We start from the raw sequence: 19001 nt of genomic DNA, 5'->3' as shown, positions 1-19001 counted from the left end.
CCTCGGGCTGCTTTTACATTAAATCTCAATCTTCTTAATGCCTCATCTGTATCAAAATTACACTTCACCAATTCATACAAAGCCTGCAAAAGAAGAAGTCCAAATTGTCTTCTCAGGCTTCATTTTAAAAATTTGAATATTAAAACTGGGAGAGCTCCAGCAGTATGAAATATAACCTTTAGTTTTTTCTGTAACTAATATAAAAATTCTGAGTCTTCTCCTCAAGATATTCCAAAAAGTGATGGATTGGATCTAGAATGTTATTCCTCTGACAGGAGCATCCTAAAAGGGAGACCTGCTTAAAATGCCTCTGCTGGTGGAAAAAATGAACCAATTTTCCCTGATTTCCTGTCTCTTTTCATCATCTGCAATATTTTCTTCCACTGTTCTGGACAGCTCACAACCCTCCAGGGCAAATTTTTATAAAAATGTAGGCAACAAAATGAGGATGGAGGAAACTGCTGAAGACTGACTTCCTTTTCAGCAATAGAAAAGCTCTGCTGAATCCAAAGTTCTATTGGCAAATGAAGATTTCCATATATTTGATATACCTGTTCATTATCTTTAATATGAGATCCTTCAGGAATTGCATCAATTCCTCTCTCATCACCTGTTCGTCTAGAGGCTTCATTAAGGAATTCGATCACTTTGTCTTCAGTCAAGTAATCTGGATTCCATAGCAATTGATCATCATTTTCATACACTAAAATTAGAGACAAATAATTACGATTCCTAACAGTATTTAAGCTTATCTTCTAAAGAATCAGCTAATTATTTTCATTTTATCTTACCTCTACACAAATCACAAATTTCTGTTTCTTAAATATTACTGAAAAATAGGAGACCTGAATCAAAGAGGGGAAATCCTGTTCCTGACTAAAGCATTTTCTCTAGCAGAGAGATTCTGGAAAGTGTCTCATCCTACTTATTTTTTAAGTTCAGTTTATTTCATCCAGTTCCAGATAAGTGCAAACGAGACTTCTAAAGACATTACTTTTGCTTAATCAATTTTACATAGAAAATACAATTTTTAGAGCAAATGTCCAGTAACTATTTTCTAATATTTATATATACGGAAAAACTAGTACTTGCATATTAAAAATCTTCTTTGAAATATCATAGCAAAAATATCCTGCTCTTTGCTTCTGAGCATCCCTTGCAGTAACTGTTCTAAAACTTCTCTATAAACTGCCAGCTATATATAAAAAGGATGTTACCAAATCTGACACCTATAAATGCTGCGAAGCTCATATAAAACCAGAATGATGAAAACTGTAATGTCATTTAATTTTATAACTTTTTCCTTTTAATATAAAAAGATCTTAATTCAAAGTCTTCCATAAATGTAGCCAATAGTAGAATCAAGACATTAGGAACCCTAATTAAGAAAGAAGCATGGAATAACAGAACCAACTGTTCTAAATTAATCAGAATTAAATCTATCTCAGTAGAATATATATCAAGATTCCAACTGCCAGGATCTGGCTGAGTTGCTCAACTATTAAGTTGTTCTTAAAGTTTCTGCAACCTCCAAAGCACCACAGTTAGAATTTCTGAAAGATGGTTTCCACCATTATGGCGGCCGTTAATATATGCTGGTTTCTGTGTAAATTCCATCCCATTCAATAATATATAGCGGTGGTCCCCAACTTTTTTGGCACCAGGGACCAGTTTTGTGGGATATTAGAGGAGTTCTGAAGATCCATGTATGGGAGATGCAATACAAGGATACATGCACCTGATAATGGGCAATCCAGTTTTGTAACTTTGTACTGATAAGGAAGCCATGCACAAGCGTTTGCAACATCCCTTACTCTCTGTGTATCTTATACCTTATTCTCATGGCCATTCTAACCTGGTAAAAACATTAGGTAATTACTTTTGTCATATTCATTTCATGTGTAAAAATCACATGGTAACATGTGAATTGATAGATTTTTATAAATCAATCTTATTAAACTGAAGAACTTACCTAAAATCTTGACCTAAACCTTAATTCAACTAAATTACCATAGTAACTTTAACTTTAACAACAATTACCTTACCTTTCTCATTCTCTTTATATTTAGATATACCAACTGGAATTTCAGCTTGATACATGGAACCCACCATAATTTCCTGTTTGGAAAAAATATAAATTGTTTGTAATCACAGATCAAACACCATAACGTTCAATAACTAGAAACATAACTAAGTATCAATTGCAATAAAAACATTTTAAAACTGTGAAATAAGTATATTTGTTCATATATTGACATCTTTATTCAATGTAAACCCTTACATGGGCTTAATAATAACCAAATTTGCCAATAAAAATGCCAGATTCTGCAGCATTTTTCAGAAACTTCCCACTTGATCCTACCAGGAGTGGCTAAACAAATCAGGAACTCAGAAACAAAGAAAAGATTAACTTTAGATCCAAATTCTGGGCTTCCTGCTGCCAAATGCACCAAGAATTGGCAGCGACTATAAACTGTAACTTCAGCTTGTGTCTAGTTAGGAAAGTGACAAAGCAAATTACTTGCTTATAACATTAAGTTTTTCTTTGCTGGAAGAAGCCCATTGCTCATGAATGATAAGACAGGATTCTCTGGAATTCTGACTTCTTGTATGTGGATGAAAAAAGTGCACCAAAGTAATAAATGATCCAGTTTATAAGCAAAACTGTCAGATTAAAAAAAAACATTCTGCACTGAGTCAGAACAAACTTTTCAACTTGGCAACTAGTTATCAAGCAGTCGCAATTAACAGTCAAGTATTTTTTTTCAGCTAGCATCATTTGGATAAGGGGGGGAGGGAAATGCCACGAAACGACATGCATAATAAAATCACAGATGTAACTAACAAAAACATGTTTTGTTCAAACAACACCCCCCACCCCCTATATTAACTCAGTCCTCTTAAATGCTCAATGCATTTAACAACCACAGGATTTCAACAACGATTTTATTTAAGACAGAGTTAGGAGTTTTTAAATAAACTATAGCTGGATGCCAAGAAAACTACAGATCTGCTGGCCAAGTACCCAGCCTGTGAGATCATTCAAATATAACCTTCAAATGGCTTAACTGTAAAGGCTCCTTGGGTCCCCTCTAGCTGGGATAACCCTTCATAAGAAGATTTGAATACTCATAATACTGGGAATGATTTTTTGCATAAATTAATTTGTATAATAGCCATATTTGTTGATATAGTTTATCACAAAGCTCAAGTGTTTACTTTTTTCCAGTCTTCTGAAGGAATATAGTCTTCGTCTTCTTCAGATTCCTCTTCTATTTCACTATCTATATTAAGAAAATCAACAACTGTCACTTACAGTTATCCAGAATTTACATTTCTTCAAATGAATTATTTTCTACAGACAGATTTTTCAAGACCCATTATCTGGTTGGTTAATTAAATATTGAACTATGATGTCACAACCAACTCTGTGTGACTAATTGTGGTAGGTATATCCTGACTGAATAATACTCTGAACAACAGCAACTTAGGAGGTTTCCAATTTGAAAAATACCACACTCTAGTATAGTCATTTTAAGCAAACACCATTGCTAAAGAGTTGATACATACAGTGAGATGTTGCTTAGAAACATCTACATCTTGAAAGTCACAAAAAACATAGCATTCAAATGAAAACAAACTGTTGTCCAACACAGGCAAAACTTAGCATGTAATACTTAAAAAAAAAAATTAGAAATAGGCTTCTGAACATATACAAAGAACAGGGGAAAAAAGATTCACACAGCTAAAAATTAACTATATTCTTTCAGGGACATACATTGGAAGGATGTATACAAATGTTTCAGAATGTATTAGCTAAGCAATTCATCATAAAATAATTTTATGTAGCCATTTCATCATCCCACAAGTTCCATACAGGAGAGAGAAGTACAAATGATAATTTAAAGAAGAGATTCATAGGTTAAAAAACCAGCCATATCATATGTTAGTTTTGGTAAGATACACAACTAAACTATTTATATTCTTGGGACTCACTAACTGTATGCTAAGAGCATTTCTGCTCATACACATTTGTACATAAGTAGAAATGAGCTAGGCAAAAAGCAGTTAGGCAGCATAATGGAAGAAAAGCTAGTTAAAATTCTTAGCATTCATACAGAGAAATACGAATATTAGAGCACTGATTGGGCCAGAAATAACATCATGTCAGTCCCTATTTCTCTAACCGGTTTTCCAAATATTAGCTGTGAACACCAGGAATGGAGAATCCCTGGCTTAATAATCTGCCAGCAACTATTTCCCCTCTTCAAGAACCCCCTCCTCTTTTCCCACCCTTCAACATTCAGAGTGATAGTGCTCAAAGCTTACTATCTCACCAGCAAACAAGAGAAAAGATATTCAGCACTTAGAAATGTTCTTCCAGAGCACAGAGGATTCTCTCACTTGAATGCAGTAATAGCATCACGTAGGCTATATATATATACCTGGATTGTGGTGTGATAAAAATTCAGTTTTTATACTTAATTGTGCAGGTTATACTCTTGATAGAAATGAAGTATTAGAAAGTAGGGCAGAAGATCTTGTTATTCAAATATGGAATTCAGAATTTTCAACACCAACTAGCATATCTTTAATTAATTCACAGAAAACACGTTCTAACATGTTCCTCAGTGGATCCAACGATATCAAGAGACAAGGCTCTGGAGAGGATCACTCTCCCACTCCCCACTCAATTAATCCCTTGATAAGCACTGCCCCTGTAAAAAGACAAGCAGCGACTACTATTTGTCTTTCTCTATAATGGAAAGACAGCCTTTCATTTGTACAGAAGGGTCTTATTGTTTCCAACCAGCAGTTGATAAGAGCTCTGAGGTTCCTAAACATTCTCCTCCCACAAGAAAACACTTCTCTCCTTGCAGATGCTTTTAAAATAGTAGAGAGCTAAGGAGGGAGACTTTTTCCATACATCTAGAAGATTTCAACTAGAGAAAAAAAAAATCACTGCCTTTGTTAAATTCGTCCAAATTTCTACACATAAAGTAGATTTCATAATCTTCAACCTGGTTCAAAATTCCAGATTTCATCATTTAGCAATGGTTCTAGCTTTCCTGATGTTCATTTACTGTGTATGAGAATGCCCAAATATTTGTACAGCTTCCATGCATTATTAAAACGTTCGAAAACTGATTTAGAAAATACATACTTGTATCAAAGTATTTACAACGCCGTGGTCGAATTATTTCTGGTACAACAGATGGAACTGGATCACCATTGGAGGACTGTGTCTCATCCTCTTGACCTGATGAATCCTTTATAGTTTCCTCCTTAGAAACAATGTAACAAAGATAGAAGCAATTATTTCTATTAACTCTACTTGACTCTTAACAACATAACGCAGCAAAATAGACACAACAGATATCTTAAAACAATAGGTCCAATTAAAAGATGAGTACAGCAAATAAAGCAAAGCAAATCTCCACATTAAAACATAAAAAAGCAGTATTTTAACAAATATCTGAAAACTAAAAATAGAAGCAGCCCAGTAAATACACACATGGAAAATATTTCAGTTTCAATACTATCATTGGAATTTTTTTATTTCACCTATTCACCATTTTACATCATAAAGGATGAGACAAAGAAAAACACACTGACTGTATGTTCATCTTAAATTAGCTAGTAATAGTATTATTTATGAACTTGAACAGTTCTTGAAGTTACCTGGTCCCAAAATATTAAAAAAACTTTAACCAATATTTAAAGAACAGAATTTATTTCCCCAAAAGATTATGATCCTCCCGCAAATGAAGAGTAGACAGAATGAATGCACATGCACATACTTATATGCACACATGCATGCACACGCATGTGTGTGTTTGTGTGTAGACAGACAAAAATACTGTGGAAAGCTTCTCCCCTTATTAATTTAGAGTTGCTAAGTCTAGCTGAAAAACAGCCTTATATACATGTGACATATTTACCAAAAGGTATTTATGCATGTGACAGATTTGCACAGGCATATGTGTGCCATATATATGCTTGCCAAAAGCCACACTCCAAAAAAGGAAGGTTAAGACAAAAACAAAACAAAACAAAACAAAAGCATTAATTACTACTGATTAAAATTTCTGATAAAAGCAGTAGATCCCAATCTGCATATATCCACCAATCTCATACACAATTCTGTCTCACACAAGAAACACATGGGGACACATATACTTCTCTCCCTACTTCTAGAAGAAACAGGAATAGTATTAAATATAAAATTTTATTTGTGATCATAGACCAACATTCTATATATAACACATCAAACATGTAATAAACTAAATATTAAGAGAAAAACACAGCTAATTACCTTTTGACATGGAACAATCTATCAGAACTTAATTATACCCAGAGTTTCATTACAGTGATGACTAAAGAGTGCTTTGCTACCTTTTAAAAGATTTCTAAGGATTTTTCAGCTAATACGGAAAAAACAGTATCTTCTTCCATGGCACAGTTGGAGCAATTACAGGTAGTCCTCAACTTAAGACCACAATTGGAAACGGAACTTGTCACTAAGTGAGGCCATCATTAAGTGAGCCACGCCCGATTTTACGACCTTTTATCATGTCATTAAGTCAATCACGTGGTTGTTAAGCAAATCTGGCTTCTCCCATTGACTTTGCTTGTCAGAAGCTGGCTGGGAAGGTCGCAAATTGCAATCACATGACCCTGGGATGCTGCGACTGTTGTAAATACATGCTGGTTTGCCAAGTTCCTGAATTTTGATACCGTGACTGCAAGGATGCTGCGATGGTCGTAAGTATGAGGATGAATCGCAAGTCATTTTTCAGTGCCATTGTAACTTCAAACGGTCACTAAATGAATGGTCATAAGTCAAGGACTACCTGTACTAAGGAGGAGTGATATTAATACAGAGTGCCATGTCCCACCTTTGATAGAAAGGCCAAAAACCTGGCAAGAGTAAATGTTCTTTTTAGGGAGAACACTGGAAATGTTGGAAATGTTCTCCCTCAAATGAGAAATGAGGGAGAGAGAAAATGTATAAATATTTAAGAGTAGGTAAAAGCCTGTTCCACAGGCCAACTTTATGAGAAATTCTGCTCCTTCTGTAACTATAGATCCAGGATACATTGCTTGATTTCTTACAAGTCCCTCTCAGACTCCAGTGAACCAAGAATCCACAATAGGCCAAGTCTGAAGTTATGTGTTTTTTTTCCATGAGAAGTCAAGCTTAGATTCAACAAATATTAACGGGGATAGTTATTTTCCTCCCCCCAATTTAATTTTAACTAGTATTTCAATCAGTAAATCTTCATGCTGGCCTCTACTGTTCTGCAACCCAGCTCCAGCCTCAGCTTGGAATGCAAGAACTTGTATTGAATTACCTCTGTTTTTAAACATTTTTATAGACACAAATGTGTGTTCCATGGTGTATTAAACTCTGCACTCTGGCCCTGAAAAGTGTGATTACAACAGGAATGTGAGATGTGTGGTGAATTATTTTGATAGATAGATAGATAGATAGATATAGATAAAATGTGATTATTTTCATAGTGCTTGGCAAATTTAATGATTAGAAGTATTTTGTGCACAAGATGAAATATTTTTTTTGTCGTTGCTCTTTCTAGGTATCAGAGGAATGAACTTTTAATTCCTAAGCATTTTACACTTTTAAAAACTTAGGAATTGTATTTCAATCCTCTAATACCTGAAAATATCTGTTCAAACTGATTGCATTTGATTTTCTATTTATGGCAGATACTTATGCATTGTTTTGTTAATAAGACCACTTTTGTTTTACTATAATTATTTTCTAGTTTTTCTTCCCTACAATAAACATCTAATGCTCATAAACTTTGTTGAAGACCAGCATGCATCAGGGAGAGGAGGATCACATCATTTGCATAAAACAAAACAGATACTGGTTTGTTTGCTAGCACTGGGGGATGAAATTAACTTTTTGTTAGAGCTTGAATTAGGGAGTTGATATAAAGATTAAATTAAAAAGGGGCTTGTTTAAATCTTCTTACGATGGGAATTGGGGCTGAATAGGCTTTTATTCACTGTACATCTTACTTGTATGTATATATTGTTATGGAACATAATAATCTAGTAAGATGGTGATCCACAGATCATTTCCATCACAAACTTTAGAGATCAAATCAAAACCCACCTTCAAATTTATGAAGGCAGCATAAAGAAAACCTTGAGATTGAAAGGAATATTTCTCTACGGTTTAGGATAATTCATAAGTCTACAGTTGACTGTCCTGTCCTGAAACTTCTTTGTTCATCAGCCAAGACTTACTCTTGTTCCAGCTAATCAGTGAGGTTCCCACATATGTTTGGCACATAGTTTACTAATAACACTTAAGAGACTGCTTGGACAGAAGTTAACAGGATTAGATTTGCCACCTTTCTTAAAGATTGGGACTATAATAGAATAGGAGCATTCTTTGGACAACTGGATAGAGCAATCAATGTGTGTGAAGGAGGCTAGCACAGGACCCACCATTCCACATTAGCTTTTATTCTGCCAGAAGAAAGAAGAAAAAGAAGGAAAAATAATCATAGGGTGGAGATAGGGTCAGCAGTAGCTGCTCTGGGAAGTGAAGAGAAAGGGGGGAACAAAACTAGATGTAAATGAGGCATCAGAACGAGGTCAAAGAACAGGGAAGGGAATAAAAGAGAGCAGCTTTCTTTAGGTATATTAAAATTTCAGTGTGAAAACAGTCTCTTCCAACTGGCTAATCTTCAAAGGCACTAATGCTTTTCAGCAATAAAGTCTGCAATCACTTGTATTTCCTGACCACTCTTTACTTTCAGCAACATTTTCTACTCTTTTAAGAATTTCAGGGAATTTAAGACCCCCATCCCTTAATTCACAAGTAATTATTTGGTGGTGGTGGGGAATCTCATCTTCCTACAGGTAACTGTGGGTACTTCTTTATATGGTCTTTAAAGAAAGCTGCACACACAGAGTGTTACAGTACTACAACCTGGAAATGACTATATGGTAACTGAGGCCAATATGCCTTCTTCATTAAAGACTGCAGCTAATAAAAGAGCTGAAATTTGTCAGAAGCACTCTTAGCTACAGCCACCATCAGAATATGTAAAAATGGCATGAAACTAAGAAAAGCAGTAATGAGATATAAGAACACCCCTTACAGGAGTTCAATTCTTACCTATATCAGGTTTTATAAATGCTTCCAGTTTATATATGGGATAAAGTTTCAGCATGTTTATTCATGCCTCCCTTTAGGGATTTAATATATTAATACTATTTTTTTTACATCTAGATATAAATATGATCTCATCTGGCTTCTTGGGATCTGATTTTAGAAACAGTTTCCAAACCTTACTCATCTATTTTGGACAATACCTTTAGTAATGTATCCCAGCTTCAATGAAAGAACTTCACTAACTAAAAACAGTCAGATGAAGAAGGAAGATCATATATACCCTTTCTCTGTGGCTGGATTTGCTTTGCCCAAATTTGGTAAGGGTAGTTTTCAATGGTTCATAGGTACAGGTTTCATTTTTTCAACACATGCTCATTGTCACAAAAAGTATCTCTTACCCTGCAGTTTAAAAAAGAACTGCCTGGGCTTCTGGTGGGACCATGGCAGTCTGAAAGGCTGTGCTTGCGGGCTCTGTGAGCAGAACTGAGAATGTGGCAATTTTTGGGCTCAGGAAGGCTTTTCCTGAAGCAGTGGAGCGTTTTTCCGGAGAAAGGAAAACACTCAGAATTACCCCATCTGTCCTTGGGAAGGCTGCTTGCAGCCAGAAAATCATGAACAGCATTCGCAATTAACTGGTAAGAGCATCCAAGAGGCTGGGGTGTCATCATTTCCAAGCCGCACTGTAGCCTTAAAGGGACATTAAGACCAACCACCCCATTTCTAAATCACCCAATTTATTTTTCTTTTAAGTATGTGTACCCTAAGAGAGGCTTTCTACAACAAGGAGAAACACGTTCTCTTGGTGCTTATTGTTATTTTTGTGATTAATTTCTTTTTAAAAAATTCTTTTTAGGTTTTGGATTTTGCTTTCCATCCAAATATTAAGGAAGGTTGAGAGTATGTAATCATCTCCCTGTTATTATTTTTGTATTATATTTGAAGATTTTAGCATTTTCCTACATGTTCAGTCTGCTGTTTTGAACTTTCAGCTTTCTGTTGCTACTTTCCCTGGGGAACTGCCTGTTATACTTTCACTTGTGTAAACACGTTTTGGAATTTTTCTGTTATCTCCCACTTTTGCTGGTTAAGTACCTAGGGGGGGCACCATAATCTACTGCGTGAGACATGAAGGATTTCAATCAGACTTTTTTGGATTTTCATCGAGACTTTATTTATTTTTTATCCCACCTTTATTTTTTTTATAAATAACTCAAGGTGGCGAACATACCTAATACTCCTTCCTCCTCCTACATAAGGTCTAAAATGAGTTATCTGGTTGGAGATAATCATGGAAAATTGAAGAGCTTAATAACGATAGAAATGTTTCTTCTAATAGTGAGATCAAAGCTTCTGTTGAAATGCTAGATGAAGATTGAATACTTGAGCTGAAGAAATTAAAGGGACAGATCAAGTAGCAAGCCATAAGTGAAATTGATTTTCTGATGGAATGTTATGGAAAAGAAGGGGTTATTATGTATGGGGGGCTTTCTGTTGAGAAGTTGGGAGTTTTTAAGGGGGGCAGTTGGGCTGTCTGATTTCTTTATGATAAAAGCTCTGTGTGTATTGTGGGGATATGTAAATGCTCTGGTTTATCTTTGCCTTAAATCTAATAAAATTCATATATACAAATTCATACACACACACACACGAGAGAGAGAGAGAGAGAGAGAGAGAGAGAGAGAGAGAGAGAGAGAGAGAGAGAGAGAACTGCCTGAAGTATTCTAACATGATTCTTTGGGAGAGCATAAAACATGCAACTGGTAGCCCACAAACTGGCCTGTAACCTCTCTATAGCATCAAGCAAGAACCTCCTCAAATGTATACATTATATATGCAGTAGGAAATTTCCGAACCACAGGCCAGATATTCCCATTCAATCCTTCAGTGCTCAGATAGGGTGCTTTCATCAACTCCTTTTGCAGATGCAAAAAATTTTCACCACCATCATTTCCTCTTTAACTTTGATTCTACCTTGCGTAGAATGGATATATCTCAAATCTTCCACAATCTGTGTGGTGAAAAGAGAGACCAAAGGTCCATCTATTTTAATGTTTCTGTTTCCTAACAAACGTATAAACCTAGGGGTAGGCAACATAGTGCTTGTAAACTTTCTTATAAACAGGCATTTTTACGTGCCCAATGTCTCCCCATCTCACCTGAAATTCTGAAAAAGATTCTAATAATAAAATAGGTTGTTGGAATGCTGTAAAGCAAGAGACCAGCCTTTAGCATCAGATAAGAAAGAACAGGTAATATACAAATGCAGGTAATAAATATTATAATAAATATATTTACTTGCAGCAATGCCTTTGGACTCCACAAAAAGGCTGGTAGAGAGCATTATGAGAGTCTAGTTTGCCTTCTGAAAACCTGTGTTATCTGACTGGCAATACCAATTATGACAGCGACTTTGCAAATGCTCTCACCATATTCCAAATATGCTTCTGGCCTAAAGAGTCCTCTACTCTCGTAAGCTGTGTTATGATTTAAACTTTTTAAAAATACAGAGCCAACCAGAAGTTTCAATGCCTCACAGACATTATTTCACAATAACTACCATTAATTAAAGTAAGACACTGTCATACTTAATAGCAAACTGTAGTTTGTTATAGAGCTTTGTTAAGCTGCCATGGTGCCTTTGTGATTGAGACAGCATATAAACTGATTAAACAAATAATTAATAAACATTAATTATTACAGTGAGAGCCAGTTTGGTTTAGTGGTTAAGGCATCAGGCTAGAAACCGGGAGACCGTGAGTTCTAGTCCCACTTTAGGCACAAAGCCAGCTGGGGGACCACTCTCTCTCAGCCCTAGGAAGGAGGCAATGGCAAACCACTTCTAAAAAACCTTGCCAAGAAAACTGCAGGGACTTGTCCAGGCAGTCTCTGAGAATCGGACACGACTGAACGGAGTAAAAAAATATTATTATTAGAATTGCTGTGTGACATATTTCAGTGGACTAAATAGATGGGCTATTTTGTATCTATCTATAAAGAAAAACTGAGAAGATTTTACCTAAAATCAAATTTCTCAAAATATGAAAAATAAAATTCTTAACAGCATAGCCAGAAACAAACCTTTATTTGTTATTTCACTTTTCCTGCTGGAAGTATTGATATAATGTTATCAATTTTGTCAAAAAATTCTGCAATTCCTAAGAAGTGCAAAAGAAAATTGGCAGGAAGGGCATTTTAATCTGAAGACCCTCTCAAACAACATATGCAACAAAGTCACAAAAATAATATTCTAGAAACTTCAGTTCATACTGGATATAAATGTTTACTTTTTATTTATATCCTTATGTACATTGTTCAAAATAAAATGGCATCAAAGTAGCCACTATGTCCACAAACACTTTAATATACAAAGTGTTCACATATTAGAAAGTTGCCTTTCAATTATCCATTTCTAAAATATAGGTCCAACTTCCAATCAAAACCTGACAGAAAAGAATTCCCTTTTATTGGCACAAAAACTAACCAACATCAACTTAATCTCCAGGACAATATATTCAACACCTCCAACAATTCCACTGAGAAAGTTTTATTGGTTCTGAAACTCGAGATTTCATTTAGGATGTGCTCAAAAACGGCTTCCTGGCAAATTTCAAACTATGGCAGGATAGTGCAAGGAGAGGTACTCCTTTAGGTAATTCCAATCTAGGGAATTTATGCATTTATCCATTCAAGTTAACAAACTGAATTGCAGTCAGTTCTGCTCTTAAAGGACTAATATTATATACTCTAGCCCCAAATAGTTGGCAGCAGCTAATCAATCCTGACTGATCTCAAATTGACCAGATCTGGTTAGCACTTAGGTAAGAGACTGCCAAGAAAAGACAGGGAAGGCTAGACAGGAAAGTAAAAACAAAAAAATCTCAGAGAAAGGAAGTGGCAAAGTACTTCCATAGTTATTAAAGGTAGCAATAATACGTCCATAAAATTACCAAAAGATGAGTTCACCTAAAGATTTTATCTATGTCAGTGTTTCTCAACCTTCACAACTTTAAGCATGCTGTCTGGGGAATTCTGGGAGTGGAAGTCCACACATCTTAAAACTTGCTAGGATTGAGAAACGTTGATCTACAGTATGTCATCAAATCCTGACTGCATTTTACACAAGCAATTATCTCTGAACCATTTTCAAGGAGCACCCTACCTGGAGCAGATCAGGTAGTCATCAGAGCATGATTACTGTGGGCAAGCTACCTTTACTCTGAAATAGCCTTACATGAAAAAAAGCATTCCACACAATTATTATCATCAAGCTCTGGTCACACACCTATATTGTTCTGCTTTGCTTTATTCCATCGCAAAGGGAAGGCAAAGAAAGTGTGTGCGCGCGCGCGTGTGTGTATACATGCTTTCAGGCCCCAGTTTTGTCAAGTAGTCTTAAGTTGCCAAGAAACCAGTAACAATTATTGAAGTTGCACATCTCCTATGACTCTGTTAATAAAAGTTATTAATCAGGGCAAACAAAGCCAATTCAATGCAATTTGGGAAAAAGCTGAGATGAAATATTCTAAATAAATATTACAAAACTGAATTTTAATATCTTGGGTTGAAATTTTAATATCTTAGGCTGAAAACGAGAGAAAGGACTTGACCTTAAAGAGAAAAATTCGACACCACTTTCCTTTTTGTATATCCCATCAGCTTCCACAGCTTGCTGTATCCAACAAGGGCAAATTCCAGTGTAAGAAAAAAATAGAAGAAAACTGTAGGGAGAAGAGTTATGGATCCAAAGTTTCCCAAACTTCTGCAGTACTCTCAGACTGGTTGCAGTTGTAGAACTGATTTCTAAATGTCTTATGGTAATCCTTCACATAGCTTGCATTGGAGGAAACTTTGTTTTGTTGGAAAAAGAAAGCAAGAACAAAAGAAAACGCCAGAAAGAATAGCAGACTTTTTAGAATCTTAGCAGGGCACTATATTTACCAGATGCTCTGTTACAGCACTTCAAGAAACTAAATAGGATTTATTTTATCCAGTTTTTATTCCAATAAAATTCAGCAAAATAGCATTTTTATTATGGGTAATGGAGCAATGTAAATAAGGAAATATTTTTAGTAGATTAAATGCATTGACTAAAGATTAGTAAGATTCTCAGTAACAAATAGTACTTTCTTTGGATATAAGTTTTCCATTATTCATTTGTGACTCTTAGATTTCTTGCATTGTTCTTTGTGCTCTGCACTGTTCCAGATTATTCTTTTGGCAACATTTCTGGTACTATGCTCTAAAATTAATTAACATTTCCTTTATTGTAACACACTAGAATAGTTATGCAACTTGCCATATATTGCATGACAGAAGTGAACAATAAATACTCCTAGGCAAGGGGACGAAAAGATGAACCCTTCTAGTATGATAACCCAAGACTCTTATTCCAAGATGAAAACTGTGATTCGCAATCTGAATAACACTATTCCTCCAACTTTCTATGAAGTAAGTTACTCATTTCTTGGATCTCAGACTGTATTTGAAATTAAACTAGGCAGGGGGCTTGAGTTTGCATGCTTGCTCGTTCATTTTATTCATAAGCAATGATAATGGGAGAGGCTGAACTGGGAAAGTCACTAATAATTATAACCACGAACAATCCCCTTTAAACAAATATGAGTTCTTTCCTATTCAACTGTTAACTAAGTTAATGGAACAACAAGCCCAAGCCTTCTTCACAGTCTAGATTCAGTCTTGAAAACCAAAAAAGTCACCTCTCTCAACTCTCAGGAATTCCTTAACAAAAAAACAGAGCAGATACTAATGTGCATTCAGCCACTGTAACACTGTGAAGCAATCCTATAGTAGCAGTCAATCTCAGCTTTCTCTTTGCCTTCTAATCTTTAAGAGCCTGCGCACATATCCACAAGGTTAAATCTGAAAATCAAAACCACATGCCAGGTTACATTCTGGTATCTACAAGGGCTTCTCTCTATATGGCAAATTTCAAGTAATTAAATTCTTGCTTACCAAAGGCACATGTACATAATAGCACAAACCAAGTTTTTAAATTAATAAGTCTAACTCACTTTATTTTCTCCACTGCACCCACTGTTGTTATCATTATCTTCACCCTCACCCTCCTCCTCCTCCTCCTCTTCTTCCTCTTCTGGTAGTGGTACAGAACCATCATAACCATAAAGGCTAAGAAGCTCATGAATTGGCATATCACCTTCCTAAAAAGAATTAAAACAGGACATAAGAATTTAACCAATTATATACCATTGTGGGATGACTAATCAACAGTAGCAAAAATTGCTCCTTGGAGAACACATGTCAAACTTTATATATCTATAGAGAGAGACTTCAAGTGTATGTGTTATTTTTTTATAGCAGAAGAGGCAGGATGGGACACTGATGCAGTCTGATATGATAACAGTACAGCAATCAAGTACAGGGAAAGCAGGATGGAGCAATTATTCCATCTGACGCATTTTTTACTCTGTGTGTTCAGGAAACACTAACACACATACACGCTCACTACTCAATTTGATAATAGCAACAAGCAAGAAAAGCTACAAGTGATGGATGACTTACGTTATATTTAAGTGATTTTGAACAAGGAATGCTAGACAGGACAACAGACATCAAATTATTGCAAATAGGAATGTCTTTTGAATGAAGCAACAAGTATATGCATATAGATTTGTATGTACAGTTATAATCATTTTGCAGAAAGCTAGCTTCTTTTTACAAATTCATTATAAGACTGAATTACTGCCACATAATTAGTGCCAAAATGGAATGTGCTGTAAGAATGTATTCCAATAGTTTTTCATCTTGAAAAATATTTATGCAGGCCAGCAATAGTTAACATGTACACATAACACACATGTACATACATGTACTTTGTGCATAGATTATATACAAATACTTGCATAAGTATTATACACAACACACATATGCACACACACAACTGCAGAAATAAAAAATATAAAATATTAAAGAAAGCAATTGGAATAAAGCAAATAAAGGGAATTCAAAACTTGACTGCATTTTCCAAGTCTCGTATATTCCAAGGCTCTGAAATTCAAACAGATTTTTAAAAATACTTTTTAGATGATGATTTCACCAGCTACTAATGTCTTGTCTGTATTCAATAAAATAATATGCAAGCTAAATATATGTCATCCAATCATATCTTTAAAATTAGCCATAACTGACCATAATATATCCCCTGGGCAATTTTCAATATTGATCAAGCTACCCATTGAACTGAGTATACGCAATATCTTTAATATGTACTAGAGCTTTATCTGTACTAGGCTTTCATTGAAAGTCAATACTTCTGACCTTCACTGTCTAATTTATGAGCAGCTGACATCTGATTGGCATGCAGGCTCCTTGTTCCATTAAGAAGCTGCACCACTTTGATGGGACACACATTTCCATGGTGACACTTGATACATGAATGATGAGGAACATTGACATAGAACTTGCAATGTTCTCATAATCTCACAGTCACTCCTATTCTCCAGGCATGTTCACTTGACCATTTCTTTGATTTCAAGAAGACAAAGTAATTATCTCAGAAATCACTGCCATGCAAACAACCTAAATATTTTTCACTTCCGTCTAATATAACTAAAATATTGTATATTTTCAAAAATGTGCATATATACCAAGAATTAGTAGCCATCAACCTAGTTCTAATCCCATACCTGCTGATATAATTAGTCAATAATCAAACTACCTTCATCCTTACATGAAACACAAGTCTGAAATAAGCTGTAGTATTTTAAGAGGGAACCTTTTCCATGTACTCATTTTGACACTGACTTTTTAAAAAACCAGCCCTTAGTATCTTCAACCTTGTTAATGTAAGAACTGTCAATTTCTCTTTGACTTCATATTCCACTTACCAAAGAGTATCTGTGATTGCTTAAACATGGAGATCTATTTAAGTGCAGCTGGATTTTTATAATCAACAATGGGAAAATAATTGATTACTTGCTGCTTCATCCCAACAGTCCCAGAAACAGCTCTGGATGCAATTTAAGTACAACAGTGCCAGTGTTTACAGTTTTCAAGATCATCAACCTTTTTTTTTATCCTTTTGCTTAATGAAATTATTGGAAGATCTTGAAAAGTTGCATTTTGGTCTAAAAAGGTTATCTCCCTAAAATGGATTTTTTTATGGCTAACTGGGCTTATTCTTTTAGAAAAATAAATACAACTAAAACCTCTTAATCAGTAGCTTAGATGGAAATATTTTACACTAAATAAAGCCTGTATAAATTTTGTACAGTATTAGAAATAGATGACTGAATTCTCCATGTTTAATATATGAGAAAAACTGTGAGGAATATGGAGAATACTACTGTTCAGCCAACTGCTACATAATATTTTATATGTCCTTCTACTGAGATATGGATACATAAAGTTTTTGTTTGTTTCCATTATTTTTCGAACAGCATTTTAAGTGTCCCATTTAAAATAACTTTGCCAGGATATTTCAGCTATATGAGTACTTACAGACTTCTATTTTCGCTTGGATGATGTTCATTTCAGGAACATTACCATAATAATGCATAGCAACACTCATGATAAAACCTAATACTAAATAAAAACAGAGTATACCATATGTGGACAACGTTCATATATTGTTATACATACAAGGTAATTATTCTGCAGCCACTATTTTACTATAATTTTGAAAAACATCTATGTACTTTCAGGCATTTGCAAGAAGAATATGCACACACAATATTTGGAATTTAAAAAAAATTACCCTTGTAAGATCTTCTATTTCAGAACTGAAGTTTGTTTCACCTTCCATCATTTCTTCCTCTTCTAATGTTCGTTCATCATCAAAATCATGTACCAGCATGTCTGCTGTTGGGTCAAAGTCATGGTCATCTGATGTTGCAGACCCTCCTATAATTAGATTAATAACCACAGAGTTGATCATCTCATAGATTTAAGTATAGTATTACTACACGATTGCAAAAATCAAGAATAGATTAACAATCCAGGCAAGATAATACAGTACTTGACAAAATCACTGAACAATGATACCAGAGTAATTCTACTCAGGCTTTTCTCCACTATCAAACTATAGTGCAATGCACTCAACCTTGATCTAGCAAAAAAACTATACGGGTATGATATTTGCTTTCCCTGCTGTCAATCACTATCCTACCTTTATTGCCTCTGTTCATTGCAAGTTGACTCACTGCAAGTCATTTAACTTTTCTTCAAGATAATAGGTTGCAAAACGTAATGGATTTTACACACTGTGAGGCTGTTCTTGGACACTGTCAGAATAAGGGGGAAAAGACTACTGTAACACTGATACAGCTGAGAATCACTTAAGCCTGTCTTACTTGGGCTGAGGATGAGATGAGGGAAATATCATGGGGACATTGATATTTCATGGAAGAAGAACGATGTTGCAAAGATAAGTTTGTGGCAAGGTTAGGTGCAAGAGGATAATCTCAGAAGCATGTCCTGATGAGCTAAATAATTTTTACCCACATATACACGGATATAAAATTCTGTTGTAAATTCAAAGAACTTTTATTTTCTATAGGAAAATAATACCTAGGAAATACACCCCAAAAGTCAAACTAATTATAAACATTCTAGTGCCTATGCTCATGAAATGTTATTTTCGCCCAGAACAGTGTAAATTCAAATTTCCAGTTTGGGGAGGAGTGGGGGGGAGGGACAGGAAAAAGAACAGATAGTCTGCACAAACAGACTTCAAATCTTTAATCATGGAAAATTATAACATTTATATAGCTATGCTTTTTACTAGCCAATTATTATAGCTGCAGTTAAAGGGTCCTTTGTGTAAGTAGAAATGCTTTCATTTTTATTTGCAGCTTAAGTGAAGACGAAC

General features: G+C 35.1%; 1 protein-coding gene across 3 annotated transcripts in view; it reads right to left on the bottom strand.

Moving 5' to 3' along the window:
- MIER1 (MIER1 transcriptional regulator) overlaps window positions 1–19001 on the bottom strand; it is a 53399-nt gene that overhangs the window by 12446 nt on the left and 21952 nt on the right. For 2 of the 3 annotated variants that reach the window (XM_063298084.1, XM_063298085.1), the window contains exons 3-9: window positions 17889–18034; window positions 15187–15333; window positions 5165–5285; window positions 3220–3284; window positions 2046–2118; window positions 552–703; window positions 2–83 (exon numbers count right to left, since the gene is read on the bottom strand). In XM_063298084.1, coding sequence (XP_063154154.1) covers window positions 2–83; window positions 552–703; window positions 2046–2118; window positions 3220–3284; window positions 5165–5285; window positions 15187–15333; window positions 17889–18034 — 786 coding nt within the window. The remainder of the gene's footprint in view (window position 1; window positions 84–551; window positions 704–2045; window positions 2119–3219; window positions 3285–5164; window positions 5286–15186; window positions 15334–17888; window positions 18035–19001) is intronic. The other variant, XM_063298086.1, reaches the window with a different exon arrangement.

The sequence above is a fragment of the Candoia aspera genome, chromosome 3 (assembly GCF_035149785.1).
Source record: "Candoia aspera isolate rCanAsp1 chromosome 3, rCanAsp1.hap2, whole genome shotgun sequence".
Classification (NCBI taxonomy): Eukaryota; Metazoa; Chordata; class Lepidosauria; order Squamata; family Boidae; genus Candoia; species Candoia aspera.
Note: the sequence above shows the minus strand (reverse complement) of the source record. Positions and strands in the feature narration are given on the sequence as shown.